The 16,262-nt window shown below is 36.1% G+C and overlaps 1 protein-coding gene across 6 annotated transcripts in view; it reads left to right on the forward strand.

Annotated features, from left to right (window-relative positions):
* The first annotated feature begins 370 nt into the window (after positions 1-370).
* The window catches only part of LOC110464321 (RNA-binding motif, single-stranded-interacting protein 2-like), a 268,575-nt gene continuing 252,683 nt past the window's right edge, over positions 371-16,262 (forward strand). For 2 of the 6 annotated variants that reach the window (XM_021519475.1, XM_021519477.1), the window contains exon 1: positions 11,094-11,264. In XM_021519475.1, the coding sequence (XP_021375150.1) occupies positions 11,094-11,264 (171 nt within the window). Of the gene's footprint in view, positions 488-11,092; positions 11,265-15,527; positions 15,585-16,262 lie in introns of those variants that run through there. The other 4 variants (XM_021519479.1, XM_021519476.1, XM_021519478.1 and 1 more) reach the window with 4 other exon arrangements.

Raw genomic sequence — 16,262 nt, forward strand, 5'->3', positions numbered from 1 at the left:
TTTAATTTATGGTTTCAAAGTCAACTTTATGTCACTAAAGAATTCAGTATAACATATCCAGAGTTCAATTAAGTGTAACAAAAGTACAACTAAAGTAAAAACTGTGTTTAACAAAATATGGTTTAGTGCATTTAAGTACATCTGGGTATAACAAATTTAAAAACTAAGTGTAAAATATAAAATTTACTGAAACAAAATAAAAGTTACTGAAACAAAGTACAATTTAGTGTAAGAAATCCTAACTGAAGTAAAATTCATTAGTTGAACAGGATATTACTTTGTATTATAATATTGAGTGTAAACGTCACAGATGAATTATTAATTTGGATTCGGATTTTCCTTGCCAAGTGGTGGTTCTTGCGTGTTGGTATTCTGGTGGCATTGTATGGAGAACTGTTTTGAGATGAGTTTTGGACCTTATAACTTACCCCAGGAGTCGGCCATGTCCTATCAACTGTGTACCGATGACGTACAGGATATCCTGTGGGTAAGAAACGTAGTGATTTTACTTTAGTTCCAGCCCTTTCATGAAATCTAATATAACTATATATGGATAATCCTGGAGGGGGCCACGGGGCCATTGACCCCTCAAAACTGAAATTGCCCCCCTCCATGTTCCAATTTCTTTTAATTTTACATAGGATGGCCCCTCTTAATTTCGAGACATTGACCAAAAAATGCTGAAAATGGACCACTGCTCTCAAATTCCAGGATTTTCCCTGTAGATATACATAAACTTTTATTTATTTTATAACAATTATGAAACAAGTTTTAATCACTATTGCTTGGCCGAATGAAAGCATGCAGAAGGTCTTATGTTGGAGGAAACCATATTTTTTGGAGGTCAGGTAGGTGACCCAGTACCATTTTCCCCCCAAATTTGGGAGTTAAACCACGGCTGTCTTAGTAAAAGGTGAGTGGCCAGTTCCTTTTGTACTGATTTGTCTTACAAGTACATACAAATTAACACGTACGTATACCTGCACATCAAATTTACTGGTCGTGGCTGTAAAGTAAAATTGAATGTAGGATTTTTCTTGCGCTGTATTTTTAGGAAGTGGTCAATTTTAGTAACCTGTATATGAAGGCCACATACCTGCCTATTAATTCATTCACCCCTGAAATTTCATAATGAACTATACCAACCTTTGAATTAGAAGAGTTCAAATGTATCTTCAGGGGTGAATGAGTTAAGCTCTCTTTGGTTTTTCTGTTGAATTGAAGTAGGGTTGATTGGTTGATTAATATAATTTGCACTGAAACAATTTGTTTTTATTTAACAACAAAATGAACCTTCATGTTGTGGTCTATGTAACATACAAATGTATGAAAGGTTCATACATATACAAATGTATGAAAGGTTCATACATATACAAATGTATGAAAGGTTCATACATTTTCATATACACCTCATCAGAAGTCCTTCACCCATTCACCTCTTAAGTCACATTTGAACCTTACCAAATCAAAAACTGGACTCAAGTCAACTTTAAAATTGTAGGGGCAAATGAGTTATTAGTAAGTGCATTATTCTACAACTTATGAAGATTAAATGTTCAGGAGTTATCAATCATGAAAAGAAAACACTGTTTAATTATCTGCTATGCTATAGCTGTAAGTTTTTATAATTTGGTGCCCACGCTTATAGCCATTTTAAAAGGAATGAAATCTTTCATCCTCATAGGATAGGTCAGTGTTGGTGGGACTGATGGTCTATTTATAGCTAATTGCAGGCAAAGGAAGCTATTTTCAGCATCTGTAAGAATGTAATGATGCTTGTTATTTGTTTTTCAAGACAGAAAAGGTGTCTGGAAGTGAAATCAAATTAATGTTTTTCAAATAGAAATTCCTCTTAAAATTTAACAACAACAAATATAAGACAAAATGTAATCTTCAACTGCTAATCATCATTTCACTTCTGCTGTCTTTTTAATTGGATTTATGTCATGCAGACAATTTTTTCGAGGTTGCAGTTTTCTCAAAACAGATGCAAAATGATACAAGTTTATTTTCATGAGGATTAATATTTAACCCTTTTTAAAGCAATAATGAGTCATCAACATAAGCCTCGTGTTTTTAGCTCACCTGGTACTAAATGCCTGTAAGATTATATATAATTATGTGATGATGTGCTATCTGCCTACCCAAAGTCTATTTTGCTCAAAACATTCTTCCGAATGATATGTTTTGCCAGTGGCAAGCTGGGGAAAAAGAACTCACTTTGTTTCAAATGAATTATCTTTACCCATATTTTAAGGTCACAAGGTTCAAATGTGTGAAAACATTTCTGTTATTTCTTTATAATAACCCAGATGCTTATAGTGTCAATATTTTGGCCTTAAGCATGCTGGGATAAAAGGCTATCAAAGTTGCTCAAATTAATGACCTTGACCAACTTTCAAGATACAGGGTTTGAATTTGTTAAAAATGTTTTTTTTTTTATATTTTCTGAAAATAAGGGAAGTAATATATACACTGTAGATAAATCTATGCAATCCTGCTCCTTGTTATTGGATAAAGAGGACTTTAACTCATGCACCCCTGAAGACACATTTGAACTCATCCAATTCAAAGGTTGGAATAGTTCATTATGAAATTTCAAGGGTGAATGAGTTAACCTAAATGTGTCTCTTCCCTCCTTGGGCCAAGGGGACGCATCATTGTAATAACCCAATAGAGGAAAGGAAAAATAGATAAATCTTTGAAATCAATACTCCATGAGTAGGAGAAAAGATATTTCAACTTAAATTGGCCTGGAGCATCTTTGGGCCGATTACGAGACTCAATATTGTATAAACAGGGGGTGTACTATATCCCCATCCTCCCTTTGAGGCAACCTAGGGCAAAGGCCCAAGGGAAAAATATACGTTAATGTACTTTCTATTCATATATGTGTACAAGTTAAATCTATCGTAATTGTTGATAAGCATATATTCATGCAAAACTTTGCTGAACACTCACACAAGTTTACCATTTACGTTCATGTGTCTTCTCCATAAAATATATAAGTGTAGTCGAGCTGGACTGGACCGTTCGCCGGCGACATGTAAATCAATTGTAAGGGCATCTGTCTAGAGTTCTGAGGGTCCTGAGATTAAGTTCCGGTCGGGCCAAGTATTTCTCTTCTCCTGTAACAGCAGTGCCTGTGAACAAACCCTTGATTCAAGTACTGGGGTGAATATACATGTACATGGCAAGGAGATACCCAACCCTATAAGGTTATAGATAGTGTTGTCTTCGGTGTCAGGACTTTGAATAAGGAGGGATGAATGTAGTGGATTTTTACTGGGTTTTATGTGACCAGGAAGCTCAATTTGTAGATCATCCATCCCTCAGGTTGGATTCCTGGTCTGTCGATGAATTTCTCTTTCTCCTATTGCACCAGAAATAAACATAACAGAGGAAGTATATATTCAGGCCCTTGGGCCTCGTGTGTTACTCAACAAAGTATGAAAAGTGTACTTGACACATCAAGTGTATATGCAGGGTTTAGTAGGAATATTTTTTATTTATATAAAATGACGAACGTCTTAAAAACTTTCAGCAAATAAAAAAGCAACTTCAGCAACAAAGATATTTCAGACAGTGAAAATGTCAGACACTTACCGTAGCTGTTCTGGGGGTTGAACACTCACTCATCTTCTATGTGATAGAGTTGGTACCATGCCATGAGGGATTTCAAGGTCTAGGTCAGATAAATTCAAAACAGGAAACCTAAGAGGCGGACTCAGTGAGCAATACCACAGAGATGTTGTTATTCCCGTTTTTCAACCTGAAATAACTTAGTGAGTACACAGTGTGTCAAATGTCCCTTGGCACACTGTGTGTGTTTTAATAATGATCAAACTTCTTCAGTACAAAGTCAGTCAGATTGAAATTATCTTACACAGTATATAACCTGTCTAAACCGGATGTCACCGGGACCAAACTATTTGGCTGGTTTACAGAGGTGTCCGGTTTATGCAGGGTCGGCATGTCATTTTTTGAACATACAAAAATGTAGTGTTTTGCGTATGATCTGTATACAAGTGTGTCAACATGGTTTAATAATTTTTACAAAATATACGATATATAATACAAATGAAGGGCGACCCGACATTGGATAGCACTGATTTGTTTAGAATGTGTTTGCTTTAGATTGTAGCCGGCCGAGAGAAATTTCAGTACCAGAATGAACAGGTTGTTTTTAAATGGATTACTATGCCAACTTTTGTTAAACAATGCCGGTTGTTGGAATGGACAGGGTCCGGTTTATACAGGTTTTAACTACATTTTACTATGATTATATATAGGGAGGGAATATGCCGGGACCACACATCACAGCTGGTTTAGACAGGGATCCAGATTAGACAGGGGCCAGTTTAGACAGGTTATACTGTACTTAAGGATCCCTGTCCCACTGCTAGTAAAACAGATTCCAGGGATAGAGTCCTTGTCTTGCCTTCTTTCATTTTTACTATCACAATTAACACTGCTGTTGACAACTTTTTCAAATTTCATCTTTATTTTTTTCTCATAAAAGTATTAGATTCAGAAATAATTCGTAAAGCTGTACATATTATAAGGCATGCCTGTAAAATCATTTCTAGTACATTCGTACATAGTGGCAATTTTGTCAGTTGTACAGAAATACATTTCTAAGCTTTATCATTTGAAAAGTCTTTTCTTTATAACTAAATTAACGATTATACACAGAAGACATTTTGTTATCAGTACATTTTCTGGTTAATACTCTCTCACAAAGCATAAATGGTAACATAATAACTTTTGTATTGTTCCTTTATCAAAAGAAATGTGTATTATGACATAAGGATGTGTTGCACTAGCGGGCTGCTGTGGCCAAGTGGTTTAAAAGGCCTCTGACATTCTGCTATCACTATAGCCCTCCGCCACTGGGTCGCGGGTTCGAGGCCTATATGGGACAGTCCTCGGGTACTGGCTGCAGGTCCGTTGGTTTTCCTCCGGGTATGCCAGCTTTCCTCCACCACCAAAACCTGGCATTTCCTTAAATAACCATAGCTAGCAATAGGATTTAAAACCCAAACAAACAGAAAGTATTGCACACAGTTTCCATGCTAATTATCAAAGGTAGAGGTCACAACACGGAGCCAGAAATCAAATTTTCTTGACACTGATCAAGACACAAATTTTGAGCCACTGAACATTAATTACTTGATGAAATTTGATTGATAAGTATATAGGTTGATCCTTACTTCACAGGTCAAGGTCACACAGAAGGTCAAAGATCAAATCACCTTGATGCTTGTGTATACTGTAATGTGTATGCATGTGTAATACATGTATGGATGTCGACACCTGTACATGTGTTAAGTACTATAAGAGTACCACCAAATTAATTAGACTATATCATTACAAATGTCACTACCTACTATCCAAGTCTTTTCAAAACAAACATTCCATAAAACCACATGCTGCCTTACATTTTACAGAGTTGCAGTTGCTTGTTGAATTGTCAATAGTGTAAAAGATGCACATTGATTAGGTTGCCTAAATACATGAGTCAGCTGTAGGGAGTTTCCCTTTAGCTCAGCGGTAGCAAGAGCATCAGGCTGGAGAGCCAAGGGTTGGGGGTTTACCCTTTCACCCTTATGTAACATAAGTAGACTCTACCATGCAATGATCTGGATGAGTCCATTATGGTCTACAGTGGTGAAAGGGTTAAAGGCCCTGTGACGGCACTACCTTTATCACTGTTCCTCGTCCTACCACAATAGAAATAATGATAAAACAAACCCCAAAAATCTGTAGGGGCCGAACTTGTGACGTTTACATTGCAACTTTACCAATGTTGTTATACAGGAATTATACAACCTCAGCTTTGAAATGAATGTCAAATTCATGGGCCCATAAAGCACACAAAAAAATTGTCAGGGGAAGTAACTCTGAGGTAGGTAAACTCCTTTCGGTTGCTTCACCCTTTATATAGAAGGGAGAATACTTCAATGAAAAAAACTCAACAAGTGGAACTCTTCTTCACGATTATATCTGGTGCAGTGGTACCCTTCACCTTAATATAGACACATGATACTGTATCAGGAGAAGCTCTGTCTATTTATAAAACTGTTCTTTATATAAATTGAGATATGTACAAGATGTTCAGTGTAATCTTTGGCTAACACACATGTCTGGTACGTTAGCTGTCAATCCATCATGCAAAGCACCTGCAACATTATATTTAAAATAGGTACACTACAGGAGGTGTTTCTATTAACTTTGATCTGAGTAAGAAGTGTTCGTGTGGGTGTTAGGAATATAGTTCAAGAACTGTGACTTCATGTTAGGATTTATGTTCGTTATTGTTTTTTTTCAATACCAGACAAAAATTGTTTTCCATATTATTCAGAAATATCTGCTATGTAATAGAGATAACTACCATGGAAGAAACAAAATTATATCCCGCAACAGACATATAAATCCCACACCAGACATATAAATCCCACACCAGACATATAAATCCCACCCAGACATATAAATCCCGCAACAGACATAAATCCCACACCAGACATATAAATCCCACACCAAGCTTATAAATCCCACACAAGACATATAAATCCCACACCAAGCTTATAAATCCCACAACAGATATATAAATCACAAACCAGACATATAAATCCCACAACAGACATAAATCCCACAACAGACATAAATCCCACACCAAGCTTATAAATCCCACACAAGACATATAAATCCCACACCAGACATATAAATCCCACACCAGACATATAAATATCCCACAGGGTGACACCAGAAACATAAATCCCACACTAGACATATGAATCCCACACCAGAAATATAAATCCCACACCAGACATATAAATATCCCACACTAAGCTTATAAATCCCACACCAGACATACAAATATCCCACACCAGACATATAAATATCCCGCACGGTGACACCAGAAACATAAATCCCACACTAGACATATGAATCCCACACCAGAAATATAAATCCCACACCAGACATATAAATATCTCACACTAAGCTTATAAATCCCGCACCAGACATATAAATATCCCACACCAGACATATAAATCCCACACCAGACATATAAATATCCCACACGGTGATACCAGAAACATAAATCCCACACCAGACATATGAATCCCACACCAGAAATATAAATCCCACACCAGACATATAAATCCCACACCAGACATATAAATCCCACACCAGAAATATAAATCTCACACCAGAAATATAAATATCCCATACCAGAAATATAAATATCCCACACCAGAAATATAAATATCCCACACCAGAAATATAAATCCCACACCAGATATATAAATATCCCACACCAGACATATAAATCCCACACCAGACATGAATATCCCCCACCAGTCATATAAATATCCCACACCAGAAATATAAATCCCAAACCAGAAATATAAATATTCCACACCAGACATATAAATACTACACCAGACAGATATTTACCCCACATGGTAGATATATGTATGGATGAGAGCACAACAATTTAATATTTTTGATATGATCCACAGGGGCCGGGCCAGAGATGGTGGGTTCAAATAAAAAAACAAAAAAACATTATCATGAGTTCTACATTTTAAAGCAATTTATTTTAACATATAGTTATTTCTGTGGCTATAGGACCTTCATTCAACAGTACTAGATATGGCTGTGGCTATAGGAACTTCATTCAACAGTACTAGATATGGCTATGGCTAGAGGACCTTCATTCAACAGTACTAGATATGGCTGTGGCTATAGGACCTTCATTCATCAGTACTAGATATGTCTGTGGCTATGGGACCTTCATTCATCAGTACTAGATATGGCTGTGGCTATGGGACCTTCATTCATCAGTACTAGATATGGCTGTGGCTATGGGACCTTCATTCAACAGTACTAGATATGTCTGTGGTTATAGGACCTTCATTCATCAGTACTAGATATGGCTGTGGCTATGGGACCTTCATTCATCAGTACTAGATATGGCTGTGGCTATGGGACCTTCATTCATCAGTACTAGATATGGCTGTGGTTATAGGACCTTCATTAATCAGTACTAGATATGGCTGTGGCTATTAGGACCTTCATTCATCAGTACTAGATATGGCTGTGGCTATAGGACCTTAATTCATCCCTAAGCACACAAATATGTATGGTGGTGATATATTAACTGTAGGCTGGGAGTCACGGAGGAGTTCTTCCCCTTTGTATATTGCTTACTGAGTGTCATTTCCTGCAATAATAAGTAACAATGTTGTAAAACAATCCGATACAACATGGTGGCTTGGTTGGTTCATTTCAATAAATCTTAAAGATAGATTCCTGTTGCTTCAATAAAAGTAGGTGTTAAATGACTGTTTTCCAGTGAAAATTTGTTCAAATAATGACAAAATCTGTTTTGTGTTGTATTTGCTCCAGATCAATATCGAGCTTCAGTAAATCCTTTATTAACTATTTTTAAGAGGATTAAATGTTCTCTTGGCATAGAAATCTCAGGATCTTGTGTGTCCATATCAAGCTAACCAGGATCGACATGTATGATAGTTTGTGTCTATAGAGTAAGTATAACATCAAGCTAACCAGGACATGTATGATATGTGTCTATATAGAGTTAGTATTACATCAAGCTAACCAGGACATGTATGATAGTTTGTGTCTATATAGTGTTAGTATTACATCAAGCTAACCATGACATGTATGATGTGTGTCTGTATAGAGTAAGTATAACATCAAGCTAACCAGGACATGCATGATGGTGTATGTCTGTATAGAGTAAGTATAACATCAAGTTAACCAGGACATGTATGATGGTGTATGTCTGTATAGAGTAAGTATTACATCAAGCTAACCAGGACATATCTGAATGTGTGTTTTCTATGTAGATTTAGTATTACATCAAGTTAACCAGGACATGTATGATGGTGTATGTCTGTATAGAGTAAGTATTACATCAAGCTAACCAGGACATATCTGAATGTGTGTTTTCTATGTAGATTTAGTATTACATCAAGTTAACCAGGACATGTATGATGGTGTATGTCTGTATAGAGTAAGTATTACATCAAGCTAACCAGGACATATCTGAATGTGTGTTTTCTATGTAGATTTAGTATTACATCAAGTTAACCAGGACATGTATGATGGTGTATGTCTGTATAGAGTAAGTATTACATCAAGCTAACCAGGACATGTCTGAATGTGTGTTTTCTGTATAGATTTAGTATTACATCAAGCTAACCAGGACATGTCTGAATGTGTGTTTTCTATATAGATTTAGTATTACATCAAGCTAACCAGGACATGTATGATAGTTTGTGTCTATAGAGTAAGTATTACATCAAGCTAACCAAGACATGTCTGACTGTGTGTTTTCTATATAGATTTTGTATTACATCAAGCTAACCAGGACATGTATGATAGTTTGTGTCTATAGTGTAAGTACTACATCAGGCTAACCAGGACATGTCTGATTGTGTATTTTCTGTATAGATTTAGTATTACATCAAGCTAACCAGGACATGTATGATATCTTTTGAGCTAGCCAGGACATGTACGATAGTTTGTGTCTATAAAGTAAGTATTGCATCAAGCTAGCCAGGACATGTATGATTGTGTGTGTCTATATAGAATTAGTATTACATCAAGTTAACCAGGACCTGTATGATGGTGTATGTCTGTATAGAGTAAGTATTACATCAAGCTAATCAGGACATGTATGATAGTTTGTTTCTATAGAGTAAGTATTACATCAAGCTAACCAGGACATATCTGAATGTATGTTTTCTATGTAGATTTAGTATTACATCAAGCTAACCAAGACATGTAAGCTAACCAGGACATGTATGATTGTGTGTGTCTATATAGAATTAGGGTTACATCAAGTTAACCAGGACATGTATGATGGTTTGTGTCTATAGTGTAAGTACTACATCAGGCTAACAAGGACATGTATGATAGTTTGTGTCTATAGTGTAAGTACTACATCAGGCTAACAAGGACATGTCTGATTGTGTTTTTTCTGTATAGATTTAGTATTACATCAAGCTAACCAGGACATGTATGATAGTTTGTGTCTATAGTGCAAGTACTACATCAGGCTAACCAGGACATGTCTGATTGTGTTTTTTCTGTATAGATTTAGTATGACATCAAGCTAACCAGGACATGTATGATAGTTTGTGTCCATAGTGTAAGTACTACATCAGGCTAACAAGGACATGTCTGATTGTGTTTTTTCTGTATATATTTAGTATTACATCAAGCTAACCAGGACATGCATGATGGTGTGTGTCTATATAGAGTAAGTATAACATCAAGTTAACCAGGACATGTATGATCGTGTATGTCTGTATAGAGTAAGTATTACATCAAGCTAACCAGGACATATCTGAATGTATGTTTTCTATGTAGATTTAGTATTACATCAAGTTAACCAGGACATATATGATGGTGTATGTCTGTATAGAGTAAGTATTACATCAAGCTAACTAAGACATGTATGATTGTGTGTTTACTATATAGAGTTAGTATTACATCAAGCTACCCAGGACATATCTGAATGTATGTTTTCTTTGTAGATTTAGTATTACATCAAGTTAACCAGGGCATATATGATGGTGTATGTCTGTATAGAGTAAGTATTAAATCAAGCTAACCAGGACATGTCTGAATGTGGGTTTTCTATATAGATTTAGTATTACATCAAGCTAACCAGGACATGTATGATATCTTTTGAGCTAGCCAGGACATGTACGATAGTTTGTGTCTATAGAGTAAGTATTACATCAAGCTAACTAGGACATGTATGATTGTGTGTTTACTATATAGAGTTAGTATTACATCAAGCTAACCAGGACATGTCTGGTGTGTGTCTATATAGAGTTAGTATTACATCAAGCTAACCAGGACATGTATGGTGTGTGTCTATATAGAGTTAGTATTACATCAAGCTAATCAGGACATGTCTGATTGTGTTTGTCTATATGCTGTTTCTTTACATCAAGCTAACAAGGCATCTAGGAGTTAATAGATAACTGGCCGATTGGTGTATCTGATCCCAGTACTTGACTACTAGGGATGTGTAACTTATTCTTCATATGTCATCATTCAGTTTAGTGTTCATGGATATTCAACCCCCTCACGTGCAGAAAAATCCACCCCACTTGGCTAGGGGGCAGATGGGAGAGTCAGGGTCTCAAAACGTTATATCGCAATGGAAGTTTGGAGATCCCCCTGGAAAACGAAGTCCCAAAGAGGGGCTCAGGATGGTAGGCAAATTACTCCTTGTTGTATGTATATCAGTCAGATAAGTGCAGATGTGATAGCTTTGTACAGTGTTATATTTATTTAGTGAGGTGAGATTTGATACATTGTTGGAATCGTGTAGAATTATTTATTCACATATTTATAGATAGTTTATTTTAACTGTTAGACTGAACAAAAGTATTCATCTTATGGCAGATCCAGTAAAAAATTGCAAGTAGGTTTTTCTTTTTCTTTTAAAAGAGGTTTACATTTTCACAATGGAAAAAGAATTCTGAATTCACAAACGCTTGGAATAATTGTCTAACAATGCATGGGCACCGAATGTCTTCTAAAATATATTAAGGAGGAACATCCAGGTGCCTCGATCTAAAAACAGACATTTATTTTCATTTGGCCTGAAGAAAATCCCTCCATATATGTACCGACACGACACAGTTTCGCTCCAGGAAAAACTGGATGAAATTTAATGGAGTGAAACAGGCTACAACTTTACCTGCCATTAGCCCTGATACAGCTAGTGTTACGTAAACACTGTTTGTACCTCAGTCCCACTGAAGGAGGTATAGAGAGAGATACTACAGTTGTTTATCTTTGTGGCTTGGGTTAAGACTGAACTTATACAGGGAAGTCATTTAGACTTAATAGTGCTTTACTTGTATGATACCAAATCTGATCAGTTTATCTGTCTGATAGAGAAAATGTTTCGTGTACAAGGCAGCGAAACTTGTTGAAATGCTTGCAATGGTTTTGGTAATAGTATCAGAAGATGATAATTTGAACAAAAGTAATTATTTTGATGATGTAAGTTATCATTTCCTAAACATTGTCATTATGGATCCTTCACTAAAACTTAATAATGAAAAAATAAATAACGACAAGCAATTGAATTTTGCACTTAATTGTTCTTCCACTTGTACTTCCTGAGGGATAATCCAATCTCACTGTCTGTTTTTTTGTTTCGCCCGCTACAGTTTCAGTGCATATAAAGGTTTCTATGCATGCAATAACTCTTAAACTAATGTATGCTTTTAATGTTTTTATTTTAAACCAACTTTCTACAAATACTTATAGTATCAATTGACCCAGATCTGAAAAACTCAGTATGGCTTGACCAGTGGCCAGTTTGGATTTCCTCACCTGGGGTGGTTTCCTTGTACTTGCTATTGAAAGAACTTTTCAATTTTCCTGAAGTTTGCCACAAAAAAACGTTGGTATTGATACACAATCAAGTTATGTTGAGTCAGATCTTAAACTCAATACAACCCCAGTGGCCATCTTGGATTTCAGCTCTTGAGGTGGTTTCCATTTGTTTTCTGTTGAAAGAATGCTTTAATTTTTATGAAATTTTCTGCAAATACCTTCAAAAAAGTTTCAATTAAATGCTTAAGTTCGGTTTTGAATCAAGTATTAAATCAACATGGCCACCAACGGCCATCTTGAATTTTGTTAAAAGTCACATAGTTTCTGTGTGCAATGCTTTGATTTTTTTATGAAATTTCAACTCGTGCCTATGAATATAAAGTTTTAGTTGCCCACTAAAGTTTGATTTGGACACAAATCGAAATATCAACATGGCCCCAGCAGCTAGGGGCAGATACCACTGTATCCACTTTCCTATATTTTCAAAGTTTGTCCCAAGGAGGGGGAACATGGATTGTATATAGAGATATTTATTGTATATCGTTATTGTGTTCTTTTAAGTGTCCATGACTGCATCCGTAAGTAAATCATAGTAAAAAGGTTGTTCACAAGATATTTCATGAACCTCTTGAACAGATTTAGTTTAACACATTGAACAGGAAGAAGAAATGTGTCGTATGGGGGCTGGGGGATATATCTAAGTGGACCCTTGCTTACTTTGATATAATTGACACTGTAGTTTATGGTGAGGAGGGACAACAGATTGTTCGTAATGTACTTTCTCCAGTTTCATATTGCCATATGAGACTCAATATAAAGTGTTTATATACATGTTTATGATATACAAAAATGTTAAGACAGACTGGATATAATATACTTAAAAATGAACTTGAGAGTTTTTCAGAGTTGTAATCGACCATCATTCTAATTGCTAACTTCCTGTCTCCCTTTTGTAAGTCTGTGTATTCGTCATAATCGCGGGATAACCAGACAGCTTTGTTTCCATTGGTTGATACTACATGTAAGTGTACTACTTGTAAATATCATACAGTACTCATGTATACTCATACTTCATCCTAAGTTCACTGTCAAACACAATATCATAGTCTTTTAAATATACCAGTCTAATGATGGGAAACAGTGTGCTTAGTGTATACCCTCAAGTATCCAGGAGTCTGTCTATTAAATTTTCCTTTTTATCACTTCACCACCTTCATTTTCAATCTAACTCCGATGAAACTTCTCAAAGGAGATCTGTAACAAGAATTTTAATTTCGGATTTCTTGCTCACTAAAGATGTATTTAACATTTTCTTGTCATTGTTCAGCCAACTTCATTTTCAATCTGTTTCCAGTGAAACTACATACAAGGGTTCAGTACCAGGATAGCTCATTTTGTGTTTGAATTTCAGCGTTCTAGCCTCAAGGTCAAGGTCGCTGTTGCTAAAAATAGAATTTTCCTTGGTTGTAGTTACCTGGATGATAAGAACGATTGACCATAAAAAGCTGAAACTTGGTGTGTGTATGTTGCCCTTTTTGTTGCAAATTGCCCTTTCGATTTGGGTATGGTCTAGCAGAGGTCAAGGTCACATTTGCTAAAAAATAGAATATTGCTTTTTCGCACTTTTCAGAATTATACATAGTGTTAAATTTTGGTGTGTGGGTTGCCCTAGTGATTGCAAATAAGCATTTTGATATTAAGCATTGTCTGCCAGAGGTCAAGGTCACAGTTGCTAAAATTAGAATTTTCCTATTTTGCACTTGCCCGAATGAGACACAGCGTTAAAACTTTGTGTGTGGGTTGCCTTAGTAATTGCAAATAAGCCTTTTGATTTTAAGCATCGTCTGCCAGAGGTCAAGGTCACAGTTGATAAGAATAGAATTTTGCATTTTTGCACTTGCCTGAATGTAACACAGCGTTAAATCTTGGTGTGTTGGTTGCCCTAGTAATTGCAAATAAGCCTTTTGATTTTTAATCGTCTGCCGGATGTCAAGGTCACTGTGGCTGAAAATATAATTTTGCTTTCATGGTTGTGATTGCTGGGATGATAACTTTAGAACAATTGACCACGAAAAGTTAAAACTTGGTGTATACATGTGAGTTGCCCAAGAGGATGTGTAGAACTCTGTTGATATTGGGCATGGACCACAAGAGGTCAAGGTCACTGTTGCTCAAAGTATAGTACTGTTTTTCTGAATGGTAACTTGAAAACTAATTATTATGCAAAGTGAATTAAGTCTGATAAAGTTTTCCACAGTGCACCACAGGTCAAGGTCACCATTGGTAAGAGATCATTTTGCTAATGCAGATGTTGTCAAACTTCAAAACTTAAATGCTCAAAATAAAAGTTCAAAATAGGCATTTTATGCACAGAGAATGGGTAGCACGTCCACAAAGAGATTGTACAGATTGTACAAGTATGTGCACAAGTTTCCTGTTTTTCTTAAACACAGATCTATGATAGATCAAACAAAAATCCTGCATGTGACATATTTTTCGGAGGGGATATGCTGGTCCAGTCCATTCTTTTATCAACCTTATGGAGTAGTACAGTACAATTAAAGTAGTTCCTTCCTGTTACATTTTCATACTTTTGATTATAACAATGCCTCTGAAGGTTCTCAAGTATGTCATTTTGGCATTAGACCACACATATTATCATGATCTGCAGTGTTTATGTTTTTTGTTGTTGGATGTATATGTCCTGATGAATTCTCTGTAGCTACAGTATTACCAGATTCGACCTAATAGGTGCACTGTGTGCTTAGAAGTGAACTTAAGCTTAATAACCCTTTTGTGCTCCAAACTGTGTCCATGTGTGTTCAAACCAGCCAAAACTGCCCACCCAGACTTGTTTTCTGTTGCTACGTTGTTGCTTTGGAAGCAAGTCATGTATCTATGGGATTTTACGAGATCTTACTGCAGCAGAACTTCCTGTTCAAATTGGATGCCAACTACTGGTAGTCGTGTTTCAGTTAAAAATTATGGCATTGTGGAGTTTTTCGTAAGACAATTGTGACCAACAAAGTGATCATTGAACAGCACAGACTGGAGCGGTTACGAAAGTTTTTATATTTGAATTGGATGATAATTATGCGAGGCTACCGTTAGTAAAACATAATCCGAACATACCAACACTGATGAAGGATGGAAAAATGTTAAGGATCCCTGTTCCACTGCAGGTAAAACACTAGAGATTCTACTGTGATTTTCACCTATACATGTACAGTGACCTACCTGACTTTCATTTCGGATATAATACTGTAACACAAATCGGGCAAGAACGCTTTTATCGACTAGGTAGCACAATTGTTTAGTACAACAGTACACAAAATGGAGGTCCAGAGTTTATTAAACTCAGATCACTGTTGTACATGTTGATTTGATTATGTTAAAAACTCAATTCATCTTTATTATTTCAAATGAAAGTCTTGTAAGGTGCGTTTTGTGTATTGTTTTCTATTCAGAAATGATTTATCGAAGCTAAATAGTCATGCTGGGAAAAAACCCTATTTCTTTGCACACGGTAGTTACAGTTTCTGACGGTTGGATCGAGATTCTTTCAAGAAACATATTTTATTGTAAACAAAAATATCATGTTTAGGTAGAAAGGACAGGTGTATTTAGCAGTTGATAGTGTACACATTTCAATGTATAAAGTTGTTTGTTTGTCCTAGAATTAGGTCAGGGTAACAAGCCCCTGTAGGTAGGGGGGGAAATCAAGCTGTCTTGTTGCCAGGTGTTGTTACTATGACAGTTCCTATCAGGGATACATACCTAAACTAATAGCCAAGGAGGACACCTGTTAGGGGGACAGGATATACTACTGTCTGTACACTGGGGCTACAACTATAGGATAT

Source organism: Mizuhopecten yessoensis, unplaced genomic scaffold (assembly GCF_002113885.1).
Source record: "Mizuhopecten yessoensis strain PY_sf001 unplaced genomic scaffold, ASM211388v2 scaffold10985, whole genome shotgun sequence".
Lineage (NCBI taxonomy): Eukaryota > Metazoa > Mollusca > Bivalvia > Pectinida > Pectinidae > Mizuhopecten > Mizuhopecten yessoensis.